Here is a 27951-nt window from a genome sequence, read left to right as displayed (position 1 = left end):
GGCTGCAAGTCTTGTTATTTCCATTAGGTGTCTCTAACATAACATTTGATGTGTTTCTGCTACAAATCCAGAAATGATTCACTGTAAGTAAACCTGGAAAAAACCCTGTTGGAGGTGGATCTGTCAAATATTTCTGTTTCTGGATTCTTTGTAACTCAGAAAGTCTGGTGGATTATGTTGTAGTAGACTCGGACCAATAATTGTACCACTAGCCATAAAATTGTATTTTTTTATTTCCTTCCAAATGGAGTGAAAGGCTTCAATTGAAAGCTGTGGCAGCAGAACATTGTGAAATATTGAAAAAGTCTTGTCTTTCTAAATTCAATTTACAAGAATGAGTTTGAGAAGACTGAGCAACAAGACAGGGAAGCCTATATAAAGCTGGAACAATCCTAAAGACTCTGACTTAAAATGGGAATTTAACAAGATAAAGCAAGTTTAAGATTTCAGCCTTGAAGACATCCCACACATAGAATTCTTCTCATCATGGCTGTTAAGATATTTGGGTGTCCAGATATTTTTAGCTGCTTGTTGCTGCTATCCAATCTAGATAGTTATTTTGCTGCTGGAGACCTGACTTTGCAACATTCTCATGCAAATTCTAGTGCTTTATTGAAAGCTGACCCCTTTGATGCTACAGAATCAGGACGAGATGAAAGGCTACATATTTTCACCTTGGACTATGAATATGTGCAAATACCATACGAAGTTACACTTTGGATTCTCTTGGCTTCTCTTGCAAAAATAGGTGAGTGAAAATGCTTCTTTAATAAAAGTAGGTGTGAAAAAGTAAAACTGCGAAAATAGGGGAAAAAATCAGCTTGTTACCAAGGAAATAACAATTTAGAGAGATAATTTAGGTTGCAAAGAAGATTCTACTTCAGGCTTGAAAAATTAAGTACACTTGTCACCTTGTGAGAACAGATATAGTGCTAAAGGTCTTAAAGTTACTTTGTGATGAACCCAAAATTAACCTCCATGTGATTTGCATCTGAAATGTGAAATTGTGAATGTGAAAAACTTTAGAGCTGTGTTGCAACTTTTTAATTCAGACACCTTCAAGAGCATATGCAATGTTTAGTGCGAAAAAGTTAACATTTGCTCTGAAAGTTTCACCTCACTAACTTTAGAAAAACACTGATGGTTTTGCAGTTTGGAGTTCTATTTTCAAACATAAAGGTTTTTTTTAAAATCTTCCAGTTATAATATGTATGGAAGGTGAGGATTGTACAAAGTAAAATACCATGCATTTTTACTTGGAAATAAATATACTTATAATCAATGGGTTTTATTACACTGATGGTTGTGAACAGACCTACAATTTCAACAACAGTTTACATGTTCCAAAGGAAAGCAATGATTTGTTTCATGCAAACCACAGTACTTGAAAATATATTCCCTTAATATTTTAAATGGTTAAATTTCATTCCCAACTTTTGAAAATAAATTCAGTAAAGATCAATACTAAATTTAAGAAACGTACATTCTACATATGTATGTACGTATGTATTTAAATTAGAAATAATTTAAAATTCGTACATCAGAAATAACTAAGAGTAATTTAGTTTTTACTTGTCCATTATCACAGATACACAGAATTTAAATTTAAATGTTATGTTTCCTTTTTTTTAAATCACTAAGACTAGTTCTTGATGACTAGTGTTTCACCTGAATACTGTGGTTACAATACAAACTTTTACAATACACTTTTAAAAGTTCTATTTATTTGAATAGTATACAACCATATGCAGATGTTACAGAAAAAGGAAGTCTACATTATATTATGTTTATGGTGATAATGAAGACCAAACCCCCACTGTAGGGAGGAGGAACCGACCAGGTGGTTCCGCCCCAGGCAACTCATGGAGCCTCTGAGGTTCCAGACAGAGCTTGGGGTTATTCCTGACACTCTCGCCCACAGTCCGGTGGAGACTCTGGTTGCTGCCTGGCACTTGGCAGCATCGGAGACCCTTGACCGGATTGCGCCACTACGGCCCCTCCGAGGCGGCGGATCCCGGAGGCCTCCCTGGTTCACCGAGGAGCTCCGGGAGATGAAGCGCCGGAGGAGACGCCTAGAGCACCTATGGAGGTCCGATAAATCCGAATCGAACCGAGCAACCCTAACAACTAGCACCAAGGAGTACATCAGGGCACTTAGGGCAGCAAAAAGATCTCACATTGCCACCTTGGTTGGGTCCGCTGAGTCCCGCCCAGCTGCCCTGTTTAGGATAACCCGTTCCCTCCTAAATAGGAGGGATACGGGAGAACCCTTGCAGGGTAGAGCTGAGGATTATGCCCAATTCTTAGCGGACAAAATTGCTCGGTTTTGGTCGGATTTGGACTCCATCCCTGCAGTTCCAGCCGAGGCACAAGAGGATGAATTGGTAGACCACCTCTGGGTTGAGTTTCAGGATGTTGCCCCTGGGGATGTGGACAAGGCCATGAGAGCTGTGAGTGCCTCCACCTGTGTACTGGACCCGTGTCCCTCATGGCTGGTTGCTAACAGCAGTGAGGTGAAACGAGGCTGGATCCAGGCAGTTGTGACTGCCTCCCTTCGGGAGGGGCACTTCCCCGCCGCACTTAAAGCGGTGGTGGTGAGGCCCCTCCTGAAGAAGCCATCTTTGGATCCAGCTGTCCTTAACAACTACCGTCCAGTCTCCAACCTCCCATTTGTTGGGAAGGTTGTCGAGAAGGTGGTGGCCTTCCAGCTTCAGCGGTCCTTGGAGGAAGCAAGCTATCTCGACCCCTTCCAGTCAGGCTTCAGACCCGGTTACAGCACAGAAACCGCTTTGGTCGCATTGACCGATGATCTTTGGAGAGCTAGAGATGGAGGCCATGCCTCCATCCTGGTTCTCCTCGACCTCTCGGCAGCTTTCGATACCATCGACCATGGTATCCTTCTGCGACGACTGCGGGAGGTGGGGGTGGGAGGCACTGTGTTACGGTGGTTCTCCTCCTACCTCTCGGACAGGTCGCAGTCGGTGTTGGTGGGGGGGCAGAGATCGACCCCTAGGCCCCTAACATATGGGGTGCCGCAGGGTTCGGTCTTATCCCCCCTACTATTTAACATTTACATGAAACCGCTGGGTGAGATCATTCGGAGGCACGGGATAAGATACCATCAATATGCGGACTATACTCAACTGTATCTGTCCGCCCCGTGCCAACTCAATGAAGCGGTGGACGTGATGAGCCGAGGTCTTGAGGCCGTTATGGACTGGATGAAGGCTAACAAGCTTGTACTCAACCCGGAGAAGACCGAGTGGCTGTTGTGTTTTCCTCCCAATAATTCGATCACTATTCCATCGCTCAGGCTGGGGGGTCAAACTTTATACCCCTCAGAGAGGGTTCGCAACTTGGGAGTCCTCCTGGACCCACAGCTGACTTTTGACCACCATTTGACGGCTGTGACCAGGGGGGCATTTGCCCAGGTCCGCCTGGTGCGCCAGTTGCGACCCTACCTGAACCGGGAGGCCCTCACAACAGTCACTCGGGCCCTTGTGACCTCTAGGCTGGAATACTGCAATGTGCTCTACATGGGGCTGCCCTTGAAGAGCATCCGGCGACTTCAGCTAGTCCAGAACGCAGCCGCGCGAGTGATTGTGGGTGCACCTCGGTTCACCCACATAACACCTATCCTCCGCGAGCTGCGCTGGCTACCTGTTGATCTCCGGGTGTGCTTCAAGGTGCTACTTATCACCCATAAAGCCCTTCATGGTAGTGGGTCTGCGTACTTGAGAGACCGCCTCCTGCCAATTACCTCCCTGCGACCAATTAGATCACATAGATTAGGCCTCCTCCGAGTTCCATCTGCCAGTCAGTGCCGACTGGCAACTACAAGGAGGAGAGCCTTTTCAGTAGTAGCTCCGACCCTTTGGAACGATCTCCCCGTGGAGATTCGTACCCTCACCACCGTCCAGACCTTCCGCACAGCCCTTAAGACCTGGCTAGCCCGTCAGGCCTGGGGACAAAGATAACTGTCCCCACCCGAATGATGAATGAATGTTGCTTACTATTTTATTTCTGTGTATCGTTGTGTCTATTGTCTGTATCCCCCCCCCTTATTTTTATGTAAGCCGCCCTGAGTCCCCTCAGGGAAAAGGGCGGCTTATAAGTATTAATAAATACCTAAATACCTAAATACCTAAGTCTTTAGCTCCAATTGTGTAAGCTGTTCTGATATAATGAAGAATTATTTAATTGATTTCTCTATCTATCTATCTATCTATCTATCTATCTATCTATCTATCTATCTATCTATCTATCATCTATCTCAACTGAAAACAATTTCTAAGAACCATGGAACAAAAATGCTAGCATATCTGTTGTCACTCTCCTATGAGGAAAACGCCCACAGCATCCCCACAAGCGAACCGGCAGTAGTGCCTGCCGGAACCCACCCCTGCCACAATCCAATACCTTCTGATTCAAAGGAAATGTTTGAAAGTATGAATTGAGATGCAACTTCTAATATCTATTATCTAGAAGGGAAATCCATGTTGTGGTAACTTTCCTAATGCATTCTGGGTCAATCTGAATTACAAACTGGAAGTATCTAGGGATCACAAGCTCTTGCGTGGTATAATAAAACCTTTATATTAAGTTTTTTTAAAAAAAATACCTTAGAAAGTTAAATCTGTTTAAATCTATTAATCACAATGACAATTAAGTTATCTGATCAAGTCTGATTATGTAGTATTTCCATGTTCCTTATGCATTTTGGTTGCTCAGAAATTCCTCCGTTCATTCAAGGAATGGGCCCACTGTAGTATTATTGCTGGAGGGGCAACAAATTGTCCACCTTTAGCAAGACTGTGATTAATCTATCCTAGAGTTCCATCAGGATAATGCACTGCTGATATCCAATATGAGGAGTAAAGGGTATAGTAAGATTTTTTTAAAAAAAATTCCAAACCCCAATATAATATGATGGTTGTATTTTCCTTTCAAGGTTTCCATCTCTACCATCGTCTTCCACACTTCATGCCAGAAAACTGTGTCCACATTGCCATGGGTGTTTTGGTTGGTGGGATTATTTTTGGCACCAAGCACAAATCTCCACCAGTTATGACTACCAGCATTTATTTCTTATACCTCCTTCCACCCATTATCCTTGAAGGAGGCTATTTTATGTCCACCCGTCCCTTTTTTGAAAACTTTGGTTCAATTCTTTGGTGGTCTGCAATGGGCTCCCTCATAAATTCCTTTGGCATTGGATTGTCACTTTATGGAATTTGCCAGATCACACCTTTTGGCCTCCAGGATGTGACCCTGCTTGACAGCCTGTTATTTGGTAGCATGGTCTCAGCAGTGGATCCAACAGCTGTCTTAACTGTCTTTGAGGAGATGTCTGTCAATGAACAACTCTACATGATGATATTTGGAGAATCCTTATTAAATGATGGGATTACTGTAGTAAGTATGTTACAACTTTTTGTAAAATTTCTGTAATGCAGAGGCGGATATATTTCTCTGTAAAAGGCAAGGTCTTTTAATTGTCCCTCTTTTGTTATTTGAATAATCTTTTGAAGTAGGTCTAAGATAACCCATACATTTGGTTGCTGATCAAGGATTAGAACCGGTGCCCTTGGCGTCTAGGGAGTCTAGCACTCTTACTTGGTGAACAGTGAAAAACACAATACTGTCCAGATTTAAGCTACAATCTGTCAAGTTTAGGTAAAGGTAAAAGTTTCCCTCGTCTCCGTTTCAAAGTTGAAGAGCCAGCGCTGTCTGAAGACATCTCCGCAGTCATGTGGCTGGCATGATTAAACGCCAAAGGCACATGGAACACTATTACCTTCCCACCAAGGTGGTTCCTATTTTTCTACTTGCATTTTTATGTGCTTTTGAACTGCTAGGTAGGCAGAAGCTAGGACAAGTAATGGGAGCTCACTCTGTTACACAGCATTAGGGATTCGAAGAGCCAAACTGCTGACCTTTCTGATTTTCAAGCTTAATGTCTTAGCCACTGAACCACCGCATCTCTGTCAAGTTTACAATCAAATAAACTATCAAATGTACATTTATTGTATTGCTTTTAGAAAACTTTAATTACAAAGATCATGCTGACTTTATAGCTGAGGAACAGCAGTGACTGAGGTCCTTAATCAAAACAATACCCAAGCAACAAATCATGCCTTTAGCTTTTACAGTTGGAAATTAATTTACAGCTAACCATTTCATTAAGAATTAAGAACCATGGTGTTTACCTTGTACCAACTAAGAATTCCAATCACATATTTTTTATTACCAAGTAATGGTTCTCACTAGGGTTTCAAACTATGCTCAGTGATACAATTGTTAATTGACATTCCTTTGAGTACAGATATTTATCTATAGCCAGCTGAATCAATCCATTGCAGCATGAAGACTTCTTAATTTAACATTTTGGAGCATAATCTACCACAATAGCTCACTGAAAGCTGGTAAATACATTTTTTTACATCTGAATGGGAGACTGAGAGGGAATGATTGGCCCAAAGTAACCCAGGTGGCCTCCAAGCTGAAAGGAGGGTTTTGAGGCTCCTTAAGGATCCTTAAACAATGTGCTATGACAGTGGCACCCAATTCCTTTAATACATTCCCAAGTCTTTATGGCCTTTTGGAAGCCCAACATGGTGAAGGAAAACTAAATATCTCAACCGTGGGAAAACTCAACCATGAGCCCTTGTACATGGCATTCCTCAGTAGCCTTTTGCATCTTTTAGGATTGTTGTGCTTCTTTTTTGGCAAACATATGAAAGTTGTTTGCTACTGTCCTTTTCCAGGACCTATTTCAACTGCCTAGTCTAATCCATGGCCTCAAACATTCCTTCTATTTACGCATCCAAATTTTCCCTAAGATCAACCCTACCTTGTTTCCAAGCTGAGACAAATTTGCCAGCTGAAGCAGTAAGAGTATATGATAATGTTTCTCCAAGAACTGTAGCTTATATCATTGCAGTGAATTATTCAGAGCTGGGTGTTGCAAATAAAGAGTATTTCACTCATTAGTTGGTTTATTTTGTTATGATGTTTACATTCACCAGTAACAAAAATTCCTGAGGATGTACTACAACAGAAAAAAGGCAAACTCACATTTTAGAATGTAAATAAAAAACTAAATTAAATCTACCATCAGCACAAATTTGCAGAGTATCCAGCACAGTTTTTTTTTTCTCTCTTCAAAACAAACCTTCAAATGGTACAGTAGATGGAAACAAAAAACAAATTGGAGAAGGCATCAGATGATTTTTTTTGGGGATGGACTTTCCATGACCAGAATGATAGCACCAAAGTTAACTTCACACAGCTGACTAATGTTACTTAGCAAGAGCAAAAATGCTCCAATCATTCATTCATTTATTTTAAAATATACAGATCACTCATTTAGCATGCATGCCTGCTTTCTAGCAAAGGATGCAAATGTATTTCATGCTTTCTATGTATTTAGTATGTCTAATGATTGATTGATTGATTGATTGATTGATTGATTCAGTTTGTATGCCGTCCTATTCCCGAGAGACTCAGGGTGGCTAACAATCAAGAAGGGAGGGGGATACAAAATAAAAATAAGAAGACAAACACATTAAGAAGCAACAACAGTCATACCCTTGGATGGGGCTGGAAAATTCAACAGCCCCAGGCCTGCCGGAACAGCCAGGTCTTAACTGCTTTGCGGAAAGCCGGAAGGGTGGTGAGGGTCTGGATCTCAACGGGGAGCTCGTTCCAGAGGGCCGGAACAGCCACAGAGAAAGCCCTCCCCCGGGGAGTTGCCAGTCGACACTGGCCGGCAGATGGAATCCAGAGGAGGCCTAGTCTGTGGGATCTTATAGGTCTTTGGGAGGTAATTGGCAGGAGGCGGTCTCTCAAGTACCCAGGTCCGATACCATGTAGGGCTTTAAAAGTAACGACTAGCACCTTGAAGCGTGTCCGGAGACCAATGGGCAGCCAGTGCAGCTCGCGGAGGATAGGTGTAACGTGGGTGTACCGACAATCACTCGCACGGCTGCATTCAGGACAAGCTGAAGTCTCCGAATACTCTTCAAGGGCAGCCCCATGTAGAGCGCTGTCTAATGTCTAATGAAGCAGCAGCAGAAAAAATACTAGCATCCTTGATGTCTCTGAACATGACTAATTTATGACAGATGATCATTTTGCAACAATCTGAATTGTTACCATCAGATACCACTAGCAGAAGAGAATGAAATGCATATAAATATCACTGAAATCTCATGTATATTTGGTACCATACAATGAAATCAGACCTAATTTTATTCTCAGGCATTTGTATTATTTTTAACAGAACAGAATAATAGAGTTAGAAGTAACCTTGAAGGTCTTCTAGTCCAACCCTCTGATCAAGCAGGAAAACCCTATACCATTTCTGACAAATTGTTGCTCAATTTCTTCTTAAATGGGATTGGATTTAATTTTTTTTAAGTGTATTTGCATTTTTTTTGCTATTTTTGGACAGTGAATGATGGGAGGGGAAATAGTTCTTCATAATACATCATTCATTTAAAGCTATCGTGGAGGTGGCATCTCCCTTCAAAGCATTTGGTGCAACTGTAATAGTGGTTCAAAAGGATAATGGCAATGAACATCTCTGGGGAGAACTAAAGATGATATGTTTTGTTTCTTTCACCTGTGCAGGTCCTATACAATATATTCATTGACTTTACCCAGATGCATAAATATGAAACAATTGAATCCGTTGACATTCTAGCTGGCTGTGCTCGCTTTTTTGTAGTCAGTCTTGGAGGGCTGCTGTTTGGCATCGTCTTTGGATTTGTGGCAGCTTTTATGACTCGGTTCACCCAAAACATTTCTTCCATTGAACCTCTCTTGGTCTTCATGTTCAGTTACCTGTCCTATTTAACCGCGGAAACACTTTACATATCTGGCATCTTGGCGTAAGTAAAACTTGCAATGTTCGTTTTCATAGCTGGCACTCTCTTATTAACTTGGTATTTCCTTGTTTTACACCCTTGAGTAATCGCCTTGGGTGATAAGAAAGAATGTTTGGGGAACCACAAGGCTTTAGGTACCAGGCAATGATTCATTTAAACAAAGGAGTTTTAGGCCTTTCCCTCCTTTGATTATAATGAACTCAGCATATGGTACTGAATTACATTTTTATTAAGTGCTGTTTATGACAAGATCAGGGAATATCTTCATGCTGGATGCTTTTTCTCACACTGGAGTGATTTCTGCTGTTTTCATTGAGGACCTATATACTGCATGAGTCAAAAAGAGGGCTGTGAAAATATCTGTAGAACCCTCTCATCCTGGACATATATTGTTTCAACTTCTACCCTCAAAACGAAGCTATAGGGCACTGCCCACCAGAACAACTAGACACAAGAACAGTTCCCCCCCCACCCCGAATGCCATCACTCTGCTTAACAATTAATTCCCACAACACTGTCACATTATTTACTAAGACTGTATTACTATTAGTCTCTCTTCCTTCCTAATATCTATCTCTTCCCACTTATGACTATAGCCATGTTGCTTGAATCTTTCAATTTATATTGTTTATTTGTTTACTAGTATGATTTGATAGCTTATTAGTAACCTTGGCTATCACTGTGTTGTATATTTTTATTCTTGATGAATGTATTTTATTCTCCTTATGTACACTGAAAGCATATGCACCAAAGACAAATTCCTTGTGTGTCCAATCACATTTGGCCAATAAAGAATTTTATTCTATTCTATAAAGAATTCTATTCTATTCTATTCTATTCTATTCTATTCTATTCTATTCATCAAGTTTCAACATAAAATAAGGACGAAATGGTTGCAGAGCTCCATTCATGAGCATATTTTGGAACTGCAGCAGAACTTAGCTTTTTCTGGACCAAGGATTATACTTAAGATTGTGAACAATGCAAGTGACAAAATATTAAGACCAAGTCATGTTTAATTTTGATTCATTTAAACAATTTAAACTAAACATAGATAACACGAATATTCTTTTCCAGGGATTTAACTACAGGTAGTTCTCAAGTTACAACCACAATTGAGCCTAAATTTATGTTGCTAAGTGCGAAATTTGCTAAAGTGAGTTTTGTCCCATTTTACTTTTCTTGCCACACTGTGAATCACTGCAGGTGTTAAATTAGTCAAACTGTTACTAAGTGAATCTGGCTTCTCCACTGACTTTGCTTGTATTGAAATAGCAGTCAACCTTCTGTGCACTAGTGAAACAAATTATTGTAGATCATTCTTCTTCCTTGGCACTTTCTGGAGCCTCTCCACCCTCTAATCTTCCCTACCTTACACAACAATGCACCACTATACAACAGTACATATGGCAGGTGGCAGGTACTCTGTTCTTCATCTGATTGTCTAAAGTTTTATTTTCTCTTAATATTATTATTCTTTCTTGCTTTCAAAGAACCTTGAGAACTGTATGCTATAGGGCAACATACAATAGTCATACATAATCAGAAGCTGAATCAAGATGTTATGGCCCAAGCTTCTGTTTGCCTCCAGGTGTGATATCAAAACTATTTAGAAAATGCATAAATATTATAAGTGGTAACTTCCCCACATCTTGAGATGTTAGGAAAACTGCTATACTACATAGACCTTAGCCAAAAGATTGACAAGCAATTAAGGACACTATAAACTGGAAGCTGTATTTTGGAATATATGAGTTTTACTGCCCTCTAGTTTTCAGGTTTTTTTTTTTTTTACTAGAAGATACATAATAATTGCATGCCCAGAAATCATGCTTAATCCATGCTGTTTTGGGGGGAAGAGCAACCAATTCCCCAGTGTTTATTTATTTGTTTTAATGGATGTCTGTTTCCGCAAATCTCCATGTTGCTCCAAGCATGTTGATTAAGAATTTCCTGTTGTTTCTTATTGTCCTCTTTTGTCCCCAATTTCAATTTCTAATTGACACTGTAAAATAACCCTGACAATAAATGTAGAAGTCTGCCATTTTTACAAGAATTCTCCTTTCCCGTCCCTCTGTTTCCAATGGTTCTTACTCCTTTTCTTCAATGTTTATGACTCAACAGGATTACAGCATGTGCAGTGACAATGAAGAAATACGTGGAAGCCAATATTTCTCAAAATTCCTATACAACCATAAAATACTTCATGAAAATGCTCAGCAGTATCAGTGAGACCCTGATCTTCGTGTTCATGGGAGTGTCTACAATTGGTCGGAACCACGAATGGAACTGGGCATTCATTGGCTTCACCCTGATCTTCTGCGTGCTTTGGAGAGCTCTAAGTAAGTTGCACAGGCAACTTGAAAACAAACCAGATGGATAAAAGGCTTTGAACATTTCTAGCTGAGACAGAAAGAAAGAGGGAGAGAATGTAAAACAGAAAGAGAAATGTTGGGACTGTTCAGATCTGACTGGTCTAACCAGTTTAGCAAAGACTTCAGGTGTCCTGTGTTTGCTATGATAGATTGAGGCACAACTTTCTTTACTGAGAGAATGTATCATCTATAGAACTCTTCTGGATATATTGCTTAAGGCAGGATAAGCAAGTTATGTTAGATCCTTCATCACTATACAATATTCTTTGTTTGGCTTGGATAGTTTGCATAATTTACATGTTTTCAGTTCTGTTTTATTAGGGGGTTATGCTCAGTAAATAATTTAACAATCAGTTCTCTGCCCTAATGACCAGCTGGGTAGGTGTGGCTCAGTGGTCATGTGACCATGTGGGATGGCCAACTCAACATCACTCAGGTTGATGGGCTCTTCGCCTTAGCTGTTACAATGTAATAAGGGGTAACCGGAGAGGCAGTTTCTGTAAGTAAGGCAATAAAGATTAGGCTAGAAACAACACCAGAATGTTTCCTTCCTGCCTTCCTTACAGGATTATCCCTGTAAAGTGGGAAAAAAACAAAATAAGATTTTGTTGGAAAAATCCGAACTGCTTAGAAAGTTAACAACTGGAACCCCACCATTGGCTATGCTTTTTTATTATTTTGTCTCCTAGGTGTGTTCTTTCTGTTCTCCATTTGCAACAAGTTCCGCACTTACAAATTTACTCTCAAGGATCAACTTATTGTTACCTATAGTGGGCTAAGAGGAGCCAGCAGCTTCTCCCTTGCGTTTTTGCTTCCTACAACCCTCTTCCCTAGAAAGAAGATGTTTATCACCTCTACTATTGTGGTGATATACTTTACTGTTTTCATTCAGGTAAGGAGACGATTTCACCACAAAGCATCAGGGCAGCTTGCAGAGATTAGAACAATTTTTTATTGGAGGCATGCTTCCCCTGGAGATCATCCTCATCCATTCATCTAATTTGATCTAGTGGTCTTACAAAAATGGACTAGTGATTTTGTGCACGTGGGTAAATGCATCATACTGGTAAAAATAGCTTTTAAAAATATCAGGTACTTCCCCCCCCCCCCCCCCCCCGAAGCTATTTTGGCATGTGAAATAATCAGGAGGTAAAAGTATGCTAGGCCTCAATTAATATACTACATGGATCTCCTTCATATTGTTTAGTTGTATAATTTAATGGTTGGATTTCTTCTTTATTTCAAATGAAGGGAATCACCATTAGACCACTGGTAAAATACCTAGATGTTAAGAAGACCAATAAAAAAGAATCAATAAATGAAGAAATTCATATGCGAGTAAGTTGAATTTTATATTATTAATTGACAACAGGAACATAGGAAAATTATAAATTATTGTCCGCTCTTAATGGCTTTGGGTCTCCAAAGATCTAGGAATAGCTATCCATTTTTAATTTGAAGTTTGCAATTGGGATCAACTACATGTACTATACTACTTTAAAACGTGAAACTTGAGATTTCCCCTGCTTCTTCATGGCTGATGGGAACAGCTGCAGTTTTGATTTAATGCAGTCTTTCAGGACATTTTTTTCTATTTTATTTTGTTTTAGTGTTTTGGGGCAAGTTTTGACCGCAGAAGCAAGGGATAAGAAAGAGATATTTCAGCAGATGCAATGTTTCATGTGTTGAGATTTTGGAAAAAATATTATTTGATGATGCTAGTGACGAAGAAAGCATAGTTCTAAGGGTCTTTATGCTTTATTCTGGTTTTTATCAACGCAGTATTTGAAGAATATTATAGGATAAATGCTTTCACTTTTACCCTGAAGTTATATTCATATTGAGGAGTTGTTCTGTTGAACATAGCACTTCAGGATAAATATTATTTGTGGAATTTGGTTTAGTATATCCAACATTATAGAGGTGGGTTGCAAATCCTGGTGCTACCAGTTCGGTCGTGCTCGCTCGCATGCTCGCGGCGTTTCTTCACATGTGCAGAATGGGATTTTGCAGTATATTTTCCCTGGAATGGGGTGGGAATGGAGAATTTGCAGTATCCTTCCCTGCCATGCCCACCAAGTCATGCCCACAGAACTGGTAGTAAAAATAAAATGAATTTCACTTCTGGCCAGTATTATATAAAAGTAAAGAGTTGAGGTTTGCGGTTATTATCTTATTCTACTGCACCAAAGGGAATTGGAAGTCAACTCCTTTTCTTTCTTTTTCTCCTTTTCCCCACACTTTCCCCTTCCCTTTTCCCTCCCTATCTTTTCCACTATTTTCTTTTGCATTTTATATTATAAATTAATAAAAAGAAATGTTTTAATTCATAATAAAATGTTTTATGTCTATAGATGATGGATCATTTAAAAGCTGGAATTGAAGATATATGTGGACACTGGAGCCATTATCAACTGAGAGACAAGTAAGGATGTGCCTAGCACTGTTAGTCAGAATAAAATAACTGGATAAAACTAAATGGAATAAACTAAGCTAAAATTAAACTAACAGGGAAAACTAAAGAAAGGCATAAGCAATGTTGATTTAATTTAAATCAGGATGGATTGGAATATATGATATCTTTAATCAGCATGTCATTTTGCATAGTCACTAAATTTTCTATTTAAATTATTAAATCACATTCTTCTTTTTCCTTGATTTTCATATATTTATCCATAAGTAGAAGTTTATTGTCATATTACTGAATGAAAAAATGCCTGTTAAGATCTGGCAGCGTACTGAACAGGTGAAAAAGAATTCAGGATTTTGCCTGGCACTCAGAATCAAATGTGTGCTCTGTTCTTCTATCCTCTTTCTCCCATAAAAATGGATTGATTGTCCTTTTCTTATCAGTTTAAACAGGGTAAGCTGAGGTGGCCACACCGTTATTGCTGCTGCTTTTTGGCTTTTGAAAACTTGAAAACTCTTTGGATTTGTAAAGTAATTAATGCAGAAACAATGTTTGACATCTTGATTATTGCTTTACCAGATTTAAGAAGTTTGACAATAATTTTCTAAAGAAGATCCTACTGCACAAGCAACAGCCTAAATCCAGCCTTGTTTCTTTATATAAGAAACTGGAAATCAGACAAGTAATTGAAATGGTAGAAAGTGGGAGTATGACACCTATGACTTCCAAATCATCTTCTCTGTAAGTATGTTAAGAACGATTTGTCAGAACAATACAAATATTTTGTTTAATCAAGGTATTTAATGAACATGGACAACATATGGTTCTCCAGATGATTAATTCAGGTCAACATTGCCAATGGTGAGAAGCAATGGTTTTTGTAGCAGTTTAGCCCAGGAGGGCAAAAATTCTGGAGGGCCGCGGGAGGCCGTTTTCGCCCTCCCCAGGCTACAAGAAAGCCTTCGGAACCTGGGGAGGGCGAAAACCAGGCCCAACGGGTCAACTGGAATTTCCGGTTTGCCTATTGGGCCATTTTTCACACTCGTCAGGCTACAGGAAATCCCCTGGAGACTGGAGAGGGTGAAAAACAGGCCCAATGGGTCAACTGGAAGTTTCGGAATGAAAACAATGTTGTAGCATTATGTTTACATGTTCACATTCATGAGGCATTCATGTGGCAACACATATAGAAAAAAGGTAGGTCTACATCATAATGTTGGTTTTGTTTGAAACCACTGACTCCTTGTAGATGTAGATTTTATTAGAATACCTAATGCATGATATTGATTGACTAGATGTTTCCATGAATGTATATCAAATTTATTTTAAATAAAATATGCTATAAAATCTGAAAAGATATAACAATCCTTAAAAGTTGCTTTTGTATTCTGAGGATTACATAGCCACAATGTACATACTTAAAGACACATATTCAATATGCCTTTTTTAAAAAAAATCATAGTATATTTGAAATTATCATACTAAGAATAATAAAAAATAATACACAGGGGATGAAAAACGTTTAAGAAGAAGCAATAGATTTCTCAAAAAAAAAACCTAGAGTCTACTTTAAAAGAAAATTTCATTGAAGTAACCAGTTTTTTTTTACTGTAAGATTTTTCACTAAATCTGACACTTAAAACTGTGTAATATAATTACAAGGAATATTTTTCAATTAAATATTTAATTAAAAAATATTGGCTTGGTTGATTTCCTTTGTTCTACTTGAAACAGATCTGTATTATAAGTTGCATAGCACATAAGTCTATCTGAAAAAGGAAAGGAGTGGACGGAAGCCATGCCTTTTTTCTCCCTTACGGAATTGTTATCAAGTTTCTTGGTTAATAGCTAACCTCATGAATGAGCTTTTCCTTTTGTCTTGATGTTTTAGGCAACTCAGAAATGAGTTTCATATAATGATAGCAGAGTTGTACTCACTGTTCCTGCTCCTTTGAAACTGTTTCCAGACAGAGACTTCATAATTACGTTGATTCAAACACATTTTGTGATTCCCTAACACTGACAACTTCTTTTTGTCAACCTCCAATTTTTAGGGCTCTTTAATCTCCTTTTTCGTACCATCTAAATTTAAAGAAACGAAACACTTTCATATTTCCAGGAAACTCCTGTCTCTGAAATACTGTTAATCATATTTTACTGTGAAGATTGGCCTAAGCTAGAATGTTTTTCACCAAAACAAAAGACAAAATGGTGGCTGCTTTCTTGTTCCATGTGTACCATTTTGGACTGGTACAGTCATTCATGTTCAGCAGTAGAGATAGCAGGAATAAAGAGTTTAGCATAGGCTAATTCATGAGAATTTTTTTTATTTTTTTTCTAGGAAAAAAATAAACCCGTACCCTTTGTGGTCAGCTTGGCATATCTTAAATCTAATCAAGTTACTTTGAGAACTAGGTCTTAGCATGAGACCTAATAAATATATATGTTTAGAGGCATTCTATAATTATGTAGGTTTTTAAAATTCAACGTTTCAGTGAGTTACTTTATTTCCCAAACAGACTGTTTCTAAATTACATTTGTGGTATTAGTAGCACTGGTTAAAAATTGTGGTTCTAGAAGAATTATGAAATACTTTGTTTGTATTAGTTTATAATATTCAGGATATCTGATTATAGATGCTATTAATTTCAATACAGATTTTTTAAAAATTGAGCTTAGGGTTTCCCCCCTTTATTTATACCTCTGATCTCTCAGCTTGATTCAATTAAACTAATTACATTTTAAAGTTGTTCAACATTTATTCTGATTGTAATATGTTGACACTTCAAGAAAGAAATTTTATGTGTATGATACATGCAGATAGCCACTAATAGTAATGGTTCTACTTGTTATTTATATGTGGTTTATATAATAAATTTCTTCTTTATACTTTAACCTCTATAAATTATTTTATTTTTTATTAAGAAGATTGCTGTAGCCAATAGTGATTATACTCAAATACACATATGCATCTTGCAAAGAAATTAAGCAGTTTGTTCCACTGATTTACAAATGATTTCTTTCCATTCTTTGTCAGGAAAGTCAACTTACAGGTAACAATAACTGATAACAGAATGTAGGCGAAACTATTCTAGTGAAATAATGATTTATCTTGTAGTTTAGTCAAAATAATATTTGTCTTCATATTTGTTTGCAGGAGACGCAGGAATGAAAGAATACAGAAACTTTCCCCTAAAGATGTAGAATCTATGCAGAACATGCTGGCACATAATCTGTATCAAGTGAGGCAAAGGGTGTGTGCTTTCAATTCTGATAACCTGTTCTATAGTTACGTAAGGAAAGGTCATGTTTGAATTGTTTCACACCTTGGCAAAAGTCAGTGGTGGCAGAATTGCTTGCAGAAAAAAGGAAAAGAAAAAAGGAAGGAGTTTAGAATTGCCTTCTCAAACATACCTTAGAATTATATTTAAAAAAATGACAAGCATGTTGTTAAAGTGTTCAAGTTTGAAGAATATAGAATCCATTTGCTTTTTCCAAATTTTTGAAAAACTCTCAAGACCTTATTGTGTGTTGTGGCCTACTAACGGAGCTAACATCAGATTCAGACAATGAGGAGGTTGGGGAGGAACATGGGCCAGTCCTGGAGTCTGGGGAAGGCTCTGATGAGGGTTCTGTGTCGGAGGCAGAGAGGGGGCCATAGCCTTATGCCAATTATCAGCTGCCTTCAGAATCAGACATCAGAGAGGCAGATGAACAGCTGGAGCCTGTTCCCAGTGTGGGCATGTGCAGAGTTGCCAGACAAAGGGAACAGCTAAAGAACAGAGGTTGACATGGGAGTAAGGCTACAGGTGGATGATGAATGGCGTCTCCCAGAGGAAATAAAAGAGGAGAGAAAGAGGAATGGAGTTTTTCAGGAAACCATTAGTTCGCTTAATTGGTTTGTGACTCTTTGAGACTCCTTGCTAAGTTTTGCAGATATCAGCCTGTCAGCTCTCCAAGCCAGATAAGGTTCTGTGACTGTAAATCCTCCCTTGAAAGACTTTGCTGGATGTGAATGAGCAGAATTCACAGTAAATTAATAAAAGGGTTTTTTTTTTTGGAACAAGGAGTTTGCTTCATGCTCTCGGGAAGTCTAGGTCAGCATAGTATGCTTAGGGTTACCAGTGGGCCAAAGATTCCATCATGATGGTTATATTGCTAAGGGAGTCATTTTTATTCTGCCTTCATCCAAGGCTAATATCTTGGTTATTATGATATTTATTGCTGTGATTTTAGATTTTTATCAGTTTTATTTTGGCTGTTTTACTTATTGCTATGCGCTATCCAGATTCTCTTTTGGGGGGAGATGGGTGACTATATAAATTTGATTTATAAATAAATAAACACAAGAATTTTAAAAGTGCATGACAGGCCAAAAGGTTATCTAATCCAGCATTCTGTGTTACAGAGAGGTAAACCAAATCCAACAGGGGTCAAAATCTTCCTGAGAACTAGCTGCTGGCATTTGAGATATGTTACCGGTAATTCAGAATTACTAAACAACTACCAGGAATAGTAGCCACTGATAGCTGGATGCTTCATGAATTTATTCTATCTGCCCCTTAAACCACATTGGATTGCAGTACTCCTTACTTATTAGATAAAGAAGTGTTTCCTTTTCTTAGCTGTGAATTATCTTTTAATTAATTATAATGTCTGAGATTTGTATCAGGCAAGTGAGTAAGAAAAAAAGGTGCATTCAAAAGAAATGGAATAGAATCTAAAGATGAGCACTAGGTGGCAGGCGCTCCTTATTTTAAATTTTCAACAATTCATTTGGTTTAGTTTCTAGGTTGGCAGTTATATTGCATAGCAGATTGTAGCAGTAACCAATCTGATTGGGCCTGATTGTATGTTAAAGACTAACATAAGTTTTATAGCACGCATTGGCCCCAAAGACTCAACTATAACATAATGGTTGGCTTTTAAAGTAACACCTGACTTCTTAGTTATTGTCCTTGTTAAAATGCATTGAAACAACTTTGCCAAGTAGTTTCAATATTTAAAATTTGGTTTTAAATTGATAGAAGCTGTAATTTATGAGCATTTTAGAATTTGATAAATAGATCAGAATAAAAGAATTGAAAAGACAAGTGTCCAATATATTACTCTGCTGCAAATTTTGAGGAGGGGCGATGTAAAACCTTTCCTGAAAAAATTATATTTGAGGAATAGAACTAAATATATTATTCCATGCTTAAATAAATCTGTTAACCTATAAGGGGATAACTTGAGTTTATCAATTTTGCAATAAAAAAAATAGTCCTTTTGGATGTAATTTTCAACTCTATGTTTCCACTATTTTTTTTACTTACTGGCACATACGTTTAACAGATGTTCCAGTGACTCATTTTGGCAACTATATTATTTTGTTTATTATAAGTTTGTGCAATATTTTTGACCAAGCCAAGTATATGAACCATTGTTCCTTCTGCCTCTTTGTACAATCAAGAGCCAAGGTGGCGCAGTGCTTAAATGCAGCACTGCAGGCTACTGCTAGATCAGCAGTTCAGCGGTTCAAATCTCACCGGCTCAGGGTTGACTCAGCCTTCCATCCTTCCGAGGTGGGTAAAATGAGGACCCAGATTGTTGGGGGCAATATGCTGACTCTCTGTAAACCGCTTAGAGAGGGCTGAAAGCCCTATGAAGTGGTATATAAGTCTACTGCTATTGCTATTTTGAACCATTTGACGATTTTTCAATTTTGGTCTTCATTTGAATAGCTTGCTCTTGAACAGTCAGTTTCTTTTTCCAGCTTTAAACCACTGCCAGGTTTTAGCTTTATCCACTTTCCACTCAACATTTTGTAGAAATTGACTATGTAATGCTTTTCCTGGCCACTATTTTGTTCTTGTTTTTATTGCATTATTTTAATATTCAAATTTTGTTTCATACATATTTGGTAAATTACAATTCTAAATTGCATTAATGCTTCTTGTTGACTGCCTTTTCTGTAATTAGCCAATGAATCCTTTTCTTCTTCGAGATTTTGTTTGACCTGAAGTAGACCTCTGCCTCCATTTTTGCAGGGCGGGTATCAATACCGTTAACAGGGATGTAATGCATAATGAATAGTCATTAGCTTTCTTGTATTGAAACAAAAGCTTCATCCATTCAAGAAGATGGCAAAAACTTATTTGTCAGCTATGGATTTAAAAAGTATTTCTGAAAACTACTAAAATCAACTCAGAACAAAGTAAAAAACCCAATATTTTTAATATACACCTATCAATATTTATTTCTGTTTGGGATTTTACACTACCATATTCTAAGATTGTCATCCATTTCAACTTTCTCCCCCCCCCCCACCCAAAAAAAAAAGGATGCTATAGCCTATATATTAGGAGCAATCATCCCTGGAGTTAATCTGTCTTCCAAGTGTGTCCTGTATTTCCTGGATGCTTACACTTTTGCTAATGTGGGAATTTCCTCCAAACCAAAAATCAGAGAACCAGCACCCTTTCTTGTAAAGTCACCGTGCCAAGTTGGCTACAGTGGAAATTATCAGAGTTTGTTGCAGAAAAATCAAATCCAGAGAGCACACACAGATAACTGATTCAGCTGGATTCATTACCTTCTTTATATACATAATAACAGATGAATAAATGTACAATACCAATAGTAGATTCTTTCAACATGATAGAAGTTACAAGAAGAACACAAGCAGGGAAGAACAGTTTCATCTTAGAGTTCAGAGCAGACAGACTAGTTTCAGTTTCAATTCTCAGCACATACTTAGTTCTGTTTACGCTCCCATTGGCTGACTCAGTTGCTATGCCTATTCATTGGCTGACCTTGTTACCATGTCTCTCCCAGTCATGAATATTCTAACAGAAATCACTCTTGGAGAAAAGTATTTAGAATAGAATAGAATAGAATAGAATAGAATAGAATAGAATAGAATAGAATAGAGTAGAGTAGAATAGAATAGACTAGAACAGAACGCAATGCAACGCAACGCATTAGAACACAACACAACACAACACAACACAATACTTTATTTGGCCAAGTGTGATTAGACACACAAAGAATTTGTTTCCAAAAGCTCTCAGTGTAGTGATATTCTAAAACATTATTATAAACTGATCATTTTACATGCATTGTTTGGCATCTAAGCTGGTGAGGAAGATCAAGTAATGCATTTCTCATTTCAGACGCTATCATACAACAGATATAACCTTACCACCGAAACAAGTGAAGAGCAAGCCAAAGAAATCCTTATTCGACATCGATACAGCATGCGGCAGACCACAAGGAAAGGTCACAGCTTACCATGGGGAGGGCAGGTACCTCTCACATAATCAGCTATGGGATTTATGCAACAGTGTATGGAAATTGCTGAAGCTTCAGCCAAAATAAACACAAGAGAAGCTATCTAATGATTGGATAAAAGCATAGAAATAGCAAAATATGCAATCCAATAAATCCATAGATTGATGGGCTAGGGTCTGCAAGGCAATGTCTGGAATGGTGTATGGATATGAATGAGAGCAAGAATGGTTTCCAAGGCTTTAAAAGTTTTGAGAGTGAATGAAATTGCTGTAAACTATTAATTTTATCCCACCCCCTTATGAAAAATTCATCCCTTGAATGTTTTAGTTTATATTTCAAACGCTTTTTCTTGTTCTATGCAAAGAAAATGTTATAGAGGTGGGTGTATCTAAATAGGTATTCTCCATACTGCTGCTCATTAGCAATTGATGTAGCCATTGGACGCACCATATCAGCTGTAGGGTGGCTGATTTTCCTTTCTTAAAAAAAAATTAACAGAAGAATATTATTGTCATTGTAGAGAATGTTCAACCAAGCAGCATTTAATAATAATAATGACAAAAAACTTAGAAAGACAGAGATTTCAAGTAATATGGGTGAACGGTATTTAGATTAGCTGACTTTGAGATTTTTAAATAGCTGCAATAGACATGAGGATGATCAATGGGCCTCTGGACAAGTTGGGAATTGGAACTATTCCAGTATTTTGAATTCATGTATACCACATGCATGATAGATAAGTTTGCAATTATACTATCATTATAGTAAAATATATTGTTAGTATTAATTGAACTAATTTCAAATATATTTTCACATTTCCCCCTATAACTAGAGGTCAGATCATTCAAAATGGAATCTATACACATTTCTGTAAATGTGTATCTCCTCTTTTTTTATTTTGTCTACAGGCTTCCAGTAAAAGCCTACGTTATTTATCCCTGCCCTTCGGTAATTCTCAACCAATTAGAAGAACAACTAGGATTGATGATGATGATCTAACAGGTAAGGCTTTTTAATGGAAACAATAAAAGAAAATGGAAAATTACTGGCAATCTTTACTAATTTTGCTATTATCCATCAAGTTCCCGGTAGATGCAACCTTGGCAAAGTTTTACTTTGATTGTGAGATAGTGCCCATCAGAATTTAAATTTTTTACCAATCTGGTGCTTTCCAGATTTCAATTCTGTAAATTTTAATTGCAAAACAACTGGAAAACACTGGTTGAGAAAAGCTGGTTTAGAGAAATGTCCACTTTTTGCATTGGTATTATTTAAAATGATATTCACTTCATTATCACAGACAACTGATTTTTTTCTGTATCTTTTACAGCGAAATAAGATTTGGACAGCATTGTCTGATTTGAATACCACGCTTTAGTTTAAGGAAGCAGTCTGAATACAGACACAGCTGCTTTTAAGGTTTCATATTAAAAGTATAATTGCCCTAATCCAGGGGTCCCCAAATTTGGCAACTTTAAGACTTATGGACTTCACTTTAATGAGTCTTAAAGTTGCCAAGTTTGAAGACCACTGCCCTAATCCCTTGATTCCTTAAAGCAGCCATGTCACTTTTTAGGCTAATGTGGTACTCTTTAAAGCTCTCAATGCTATAAAGAAGCAGTTCTGCTTGCACTCTACGAATTACAATTTTTTTTACACATGGCTGCAATTAGGTAACCATTAGATGGTACCAAAAAGTTGGATTTCTGCTATCACACGGTTGCCCAGATTTTACCAGCCCTGTTCTAGTTTCCACTTAATCTTTAACTACTAAGTAGGTATAAATAGGCAGCTATGTTTTTTCAAGTATTTTACATCTGCTAAAGGCTTGGGGAAGCAATTCATTTTAAAAAAATAGCAACACCAGCTGTAGATGAAAAAAAGATATGGCTATTATACTTGTTTCATATCAGGATTTTCATATCAGAAAATACACATACAGTAAAGAAATATTTACAAATAAGTAAGTTTTCATTTCTGGCCCATTTACTGGCAGATATGGGCTAAGGTGTTTATTATATACCAGAAAAATAGAGTTGAAAGGTACCTTGAAGGTCTTCTAATCCAAGCTCCTAGTCAAACAGGAAACCCTACAACATTTCATACAAATGGTTGTTCAATCTCTTTTTAAAAACCTCCAGCGCTGGAGTACCCACAATTTCTGGAGGCAAGTGTATGTGTGTGTTTATATATGCATGCACACGCACATATGTGTGCATGCATACATGTGCAATATTTTATGTCAAATTGGCTTTTGGATACGACATTATTAGAGATGACTCTGCTGAAACATTTAATGTGCCAAGTAATATGTATAGTTCTTTAAAAGAAGCTATCTTGGAGATATAATAAAAACGAAAGATTTATACCAACCAATCTTTTATTTTTAAAGAGCCCTAAAGCTAAACATCTTTGAAATTAATAATAATTAATTTGATAATTAAATGTGCCACAAACCCATCCTGTTTTTTACTGGCAAACAAAACTATTTATTAATTGCAGATCTTACTCATCTTGAAGGTTTTATCTTGTATGGTCCAACAGTTGGCTCAATGCCCCAACATATTAATAATACACATAGAAGAGGTGAACATTCACATGAATCATTGGACTCAATATAGCCAAAGCTTTGGCCAATTGGATTTAGCAAAAAGGAGACTTTATTTATTCATTTTAATAATTTCTATGATCAGCTATCAGTGACTCTAAGTGGCATACAAATGTTACAACACTTTATCCAGTGTTTATCTTGAACTTGTAGTTAAAGAATCTTAGCCCCGGCCAATATCATTTAGATCAAATGTTACTATTTTTATAAATAACCATAAGGAACTCTTGTTTCTTCATTACACTAGTTTTGCACATTCTTTAATAAATATTTATTTGTGTTTAAAAAGAATCTTCAAAATTATGGACAAGGAGGTAGAAATGTAAAATGTGGCACCAAAGGAAAGGAGATGCCTCCACAAAACAAAGGGAAAAGAGAGCTAGATCTAAATGTTCTTTTTGTGTAAGGCAAAGGTATAATAATTATGATTTAATAGAATATTATGATAAACAAAACTGTGACTAATCCTTTGTTTAGCTTGTCAAATTGTTGGTTCTAATGGTCATTGTTGTATTCATGTCAGAAGCACCCAAGACACTTCCAGGTTAAACATATGGCAGGTGACATCACTATTGCCAGGGAATGCCCACTTGGAGGCTCCTTTTATGTCCCCACTAATGTGTCCATTGAAGTGGTATTCATCTATCTACTAACAGTAACTGCTTTCGAACTGCTGAGTCAGCAGGAACTGGAATGAATAACTGGAGCTCTCTGTCAATGACTGTTTTCTGCAAATAGAATACATGGCCATTATATCATTGTCTTCAACTTCTCCTCTATAATTATGTAGATATTTCTTTCTGAATTCAGGTTACGGTAGCAGTGATTCCGAGTCTGTCTTCATGATGCATAATTCAAAGGCTGGTCCAAGGTCACCTCAGAAGAAACACCGCCAGCAGGAAGAATTTCTCCCAATGGAGCGAATGCATTCACGAACTAATCCAGCCAGTTTTACAAGGCAGAAAAGAACAAATCAACAGGATCAGCGAGCCAGAATACAAAAACCACTTTTAGCCCCGAAGCCTCAACTTAATGCTGTTCTTGAAACTGATACTCAGGAACTTGAGTCAGAGGATGAGGTCAACAGGGCCTCATGCCCTACAGCACCTGTTGTAGTATGGGCAGCAGAAACCAGAGGCAAAAACCATGCTTATCGGTCCAAAAGACACTTTACTCAAAGAAAAAAGTGAATCCTCACCCTCGCTGCATGCTATAATGACAATTGTCATTCCAAATGTTTCATAAATTGTCGGAAACTTCTAAGTGGAAAGTTTTTGTATTCTTAGACGCTCTAGACAAAATAAAAGATTTAAATATGGATTATCTGTAATCTGTCTCTTACTATCTGTTTTCAGTAGATTGTGATACTGAAAATCTTGTTGCAATAAATTGTGATCAAGCTGACTGACAGTTCACTCCTAAATACAGAAGAAAATGTCTACAATGATTATGAAAATAACAGGACTGAGCTATTAAATAAAACATTGCATTTGTTTTACAGTTGTACAACTGTGCAACTCAATTGGCTTGACTTTATCAGAATGAAGTGTTATGAGGCACAGATAGTGCCCAACTCTTTTTAAGGAAGCACCTTTTTACACTGACTCAAATCTTCATTCACAAGTTTCATAGCTGAAGACGTTTCAAAACATCAAATTTACATGTGCATAAATCTAGTTTGACTTTCAATAGCTGCTTTGTAACATCAGGATGTACAGACTGGATAACAGTTATTTTTATTGCTTCAGGAAATGACTGATAAGGTACTTCTCATGAACTTTTATGAAATTATTAAAGTTCTTTAATTTTAAAGCTTTGCAAAACCCTAATGTTAACATAACTAACTCTAGTTGCTTGATCTGTGAAAATACATATAATTATCTAGCACTTGCTTGAGGATATTATGTAATTTGTTTTACATTACACTGAACTATAACTGCATTGGTTTGCATTGTTAAGTACCAGTATTGGTTGACTAGCACTGATTATACTGCATAGGTTGACCCACTGTTTCAGTCCAATACAGTGAAATAAGTTTGAGGTATTGAATTGTATTAGTTCTTCCTAAAACAAGAGTTGCTCAAGATCTCCAGAATCAATCATGTGCATGGCTCCAGATACATAAAGCAAATGTTTTAATTAAAAATCTGCCTTAGTGAGAATATGAGGACTGGGGATTTTCTCAGGTGCTGTGACATGAATTCATTTCACCTAACAAACCTCTTTGCCTAACAAACAATATTACCTGTATGATAGATAAGTTTGCCTATAATTGCCAATAATTCTGTCACATGAGGCTTTACTAAATCTTGCAATGTATGCCTCCAGAGCTACTACTTTATGAAAATAGAGTTGGATATTTTTATTTTTGTTTCTTAAATGCTGCTTGACATCACAGATGTATTCATTTGCTGGTAAGTTTCTTTTTGCATGGGGCTAGATAGACCATTCAGTCAGTCAGTCCAGCATGCATGAATGCATTCAATTTATATGATTGCCCATCTCATGTTGATGATTTGAGCAGCTAATAAAGTTAAAATGGGCCTGGTACTAGAATACTGGAGGAGCCATCTCACCCCAATTACATTGACCGATCTCACCCAAGCAAGCAAGGGATGCTGTGAATGCCATTAGTCAAAGAATTTGAGGATCTAGGAAAAGGACCTTCTCTGCTGTTGCCTCTTACCTTTGGAACATCTTACCTGTAGAGTTGAGGCAACATCCCTTACTCTTCTGGTTTTCTGGAAAAATGTCCTGGATCTGCTCATTAGGATGTGGGGGCAGGGTCTACATTTGTAATGCAATTTAGGAATGGCTGATGGTTTGAGAGCACTCCCTCCACTTGGTAACTTTTTTGAGTCTTCTGAATTTTTTAATTTTGTTTTTTACTTTTAACCTGGGAATGTTAACCTTGTTGTTAATTCTGTTTCTAACTTTCCTTTCAGTCATCTGTTTAGGTAGTTTTTAAGACCATAGTCACTTAGGTGAGATGGGTGGTGTAGAAATTTAACAAACCAAGAAATAAAATAAAAGAAGCCTACTACCAGACATAAAGATATAATCAGAAAATAATGTTTTATTTAATCAGTCTTCGAAGCTAAAATATGCTACTGGAATATGTATCATAAAAATGTACTTTCCAGGGACAAAAGGCAGTAATTATAGCCACTGCTGAAAGAATATATTGTTATTAAAAACAGTATTTAAGATATCTACTGTACACTGATTATAACATAAATATTATCTAAAATGCTTCTCAGAAATTTAGCTTGTAGGCTAATAATCTCCAATGCAAAAATAGGAGACTTTAAGTTTGGTAACCTTAAAATGTGTGAATTTCAACTCCTATGTTGGCTGAAGCTGAAATCTACACATCTGAAATTTCTCATGTTTGATAAGTGCTGCACTAGACTTATGCAAATTATTCAACTAGGCACTTTGCTCATGAGTGAAATATGTCTCTGGATTCGCTTTTGGAAAGTTTGAACTACACAGGGGTAACACAGAGGTATTAAGGACTTTCTGACATATTCCAGGAATTCTCAGAAATCAGTTCTTTCACAGGTAACAAAACCTGGCAATGGCTAAGAGCAGGAAAATTGAAGAAAAAGACACAGGGACTAATTGTAGCTGCACAAGACCAAGTCTTAAGAACAACAAATACACAAAGTCAGAATTGAGAAGACAGCAACAGAAAGCAAATGTCACATCTGAAAAGAAGTAGAAAACAGAAGACCAGCTAATGCAGAAAGATCACACAGACTGACTACAGATAACAGCATGACAAAATAGCAACAATGGAAGAGCTGCAAGAAATACCATTTGCCTGCAAGCAAGAACTGGTGGGACCACAAAATAGGTAATGTAATACAAAATGAAAAAGCTAAAGTGCTCTGGGACTTTAGAATTCAAACAGACAAGCACCTGCCATATAATACCTCAGACTTAAAACTGTTTATAGGGAAGACAAATAGGTGTGGTTAGTGAATATTACAGTACCTGGCTACAGCAGATTAGAAAGAACTGGAGAGAGAAAAATCACAAAATAACAAAGAAGTAGAAAATAGAAGTAGAATGACTGGCAAAATAAAGCAAAAATAGTACCAAACATCTGTAGCACTGCTCCATCTGCATTGACAAAATCCCCATCAGTCAATTTCAGAATTGGAACAGTTTATATTCTGCAACAGTACCTTTAACATAATCAAACAACATCTACCTATCCATGTTCTTGGCAAAGGTTCAATAGGTTGTTAAAAATGCCAAATCCAGTCTAAATGTCTGGCTGTACAACCAACCATAATACTTTTACCTTTGCACATATGAACAGGAGAAATAAGTATTCATATTGATTCAAAAAGTAAAAATACAGATGAATTTCCAATCAAAACTGAA

The 27951-nt window shown here is 37.5% G+C and overlaps 1 protein-coding gene across 1 annotated transcript; it reads left to right on the top strand.

The window, feature by feature from the left end:
* The first annotated feature begins 145 nt into the window (after nucleotides 1–145).
* Nucleotides 146–24961, top strand: SLC9A4 (solute carrier family 9 member A4). Its single transcript, XM_014058787.2, has 12 exons — nucleotides 146–748; nucleotides 4952–5415; nucleotides 8635–8894; nucleotides 11016–11233; nucleotides 11956–12158; nucleotides 12518–12604; nucleotides 13621–13691; nucleotides 14256–14417; nucleotides 16834–16930; nucleotides 20831–20962; nucleotides 21857–21950; nucleotides 24367–24961. The coding sequence occupies exons 1-12, from the start codon at nucleotides 487–489 to the stop codon at nucleotides 24744–24746; spliced, it is 2430 nt and encodes an 809-aa protein (XP_013914262.2). The 5' UTR covers nucleotides 146–486; the 3' UTR covers nucleotides 24747–24961.
* The last annotated feature ends 2990 nt before the right edge of the window (nucleotides 24962–27951 follow it).

This window comes from Thamnophis sirtalis, unplaced genomic scaffold, assembly GCF_051295495.1.
Source record: "Thamnophis sirtalis isolate CommonGarterSnake01/CBP01778 unplaced genomic scaffold, rThaSir2_p1.2 scaffold_12, whole genome shotgun sequence".
NCBI lineage: Eukaryota > Metazoa > Chordata > Lepidosauria > Squamata > Natricidae > Thamnophis > Thamnophis sirtalis.
The sequence above is the reverse complement of the archived record's forward strand: the minus strand, read 5'-3'. Positions and strand labels throughout refer to the sequence as shown.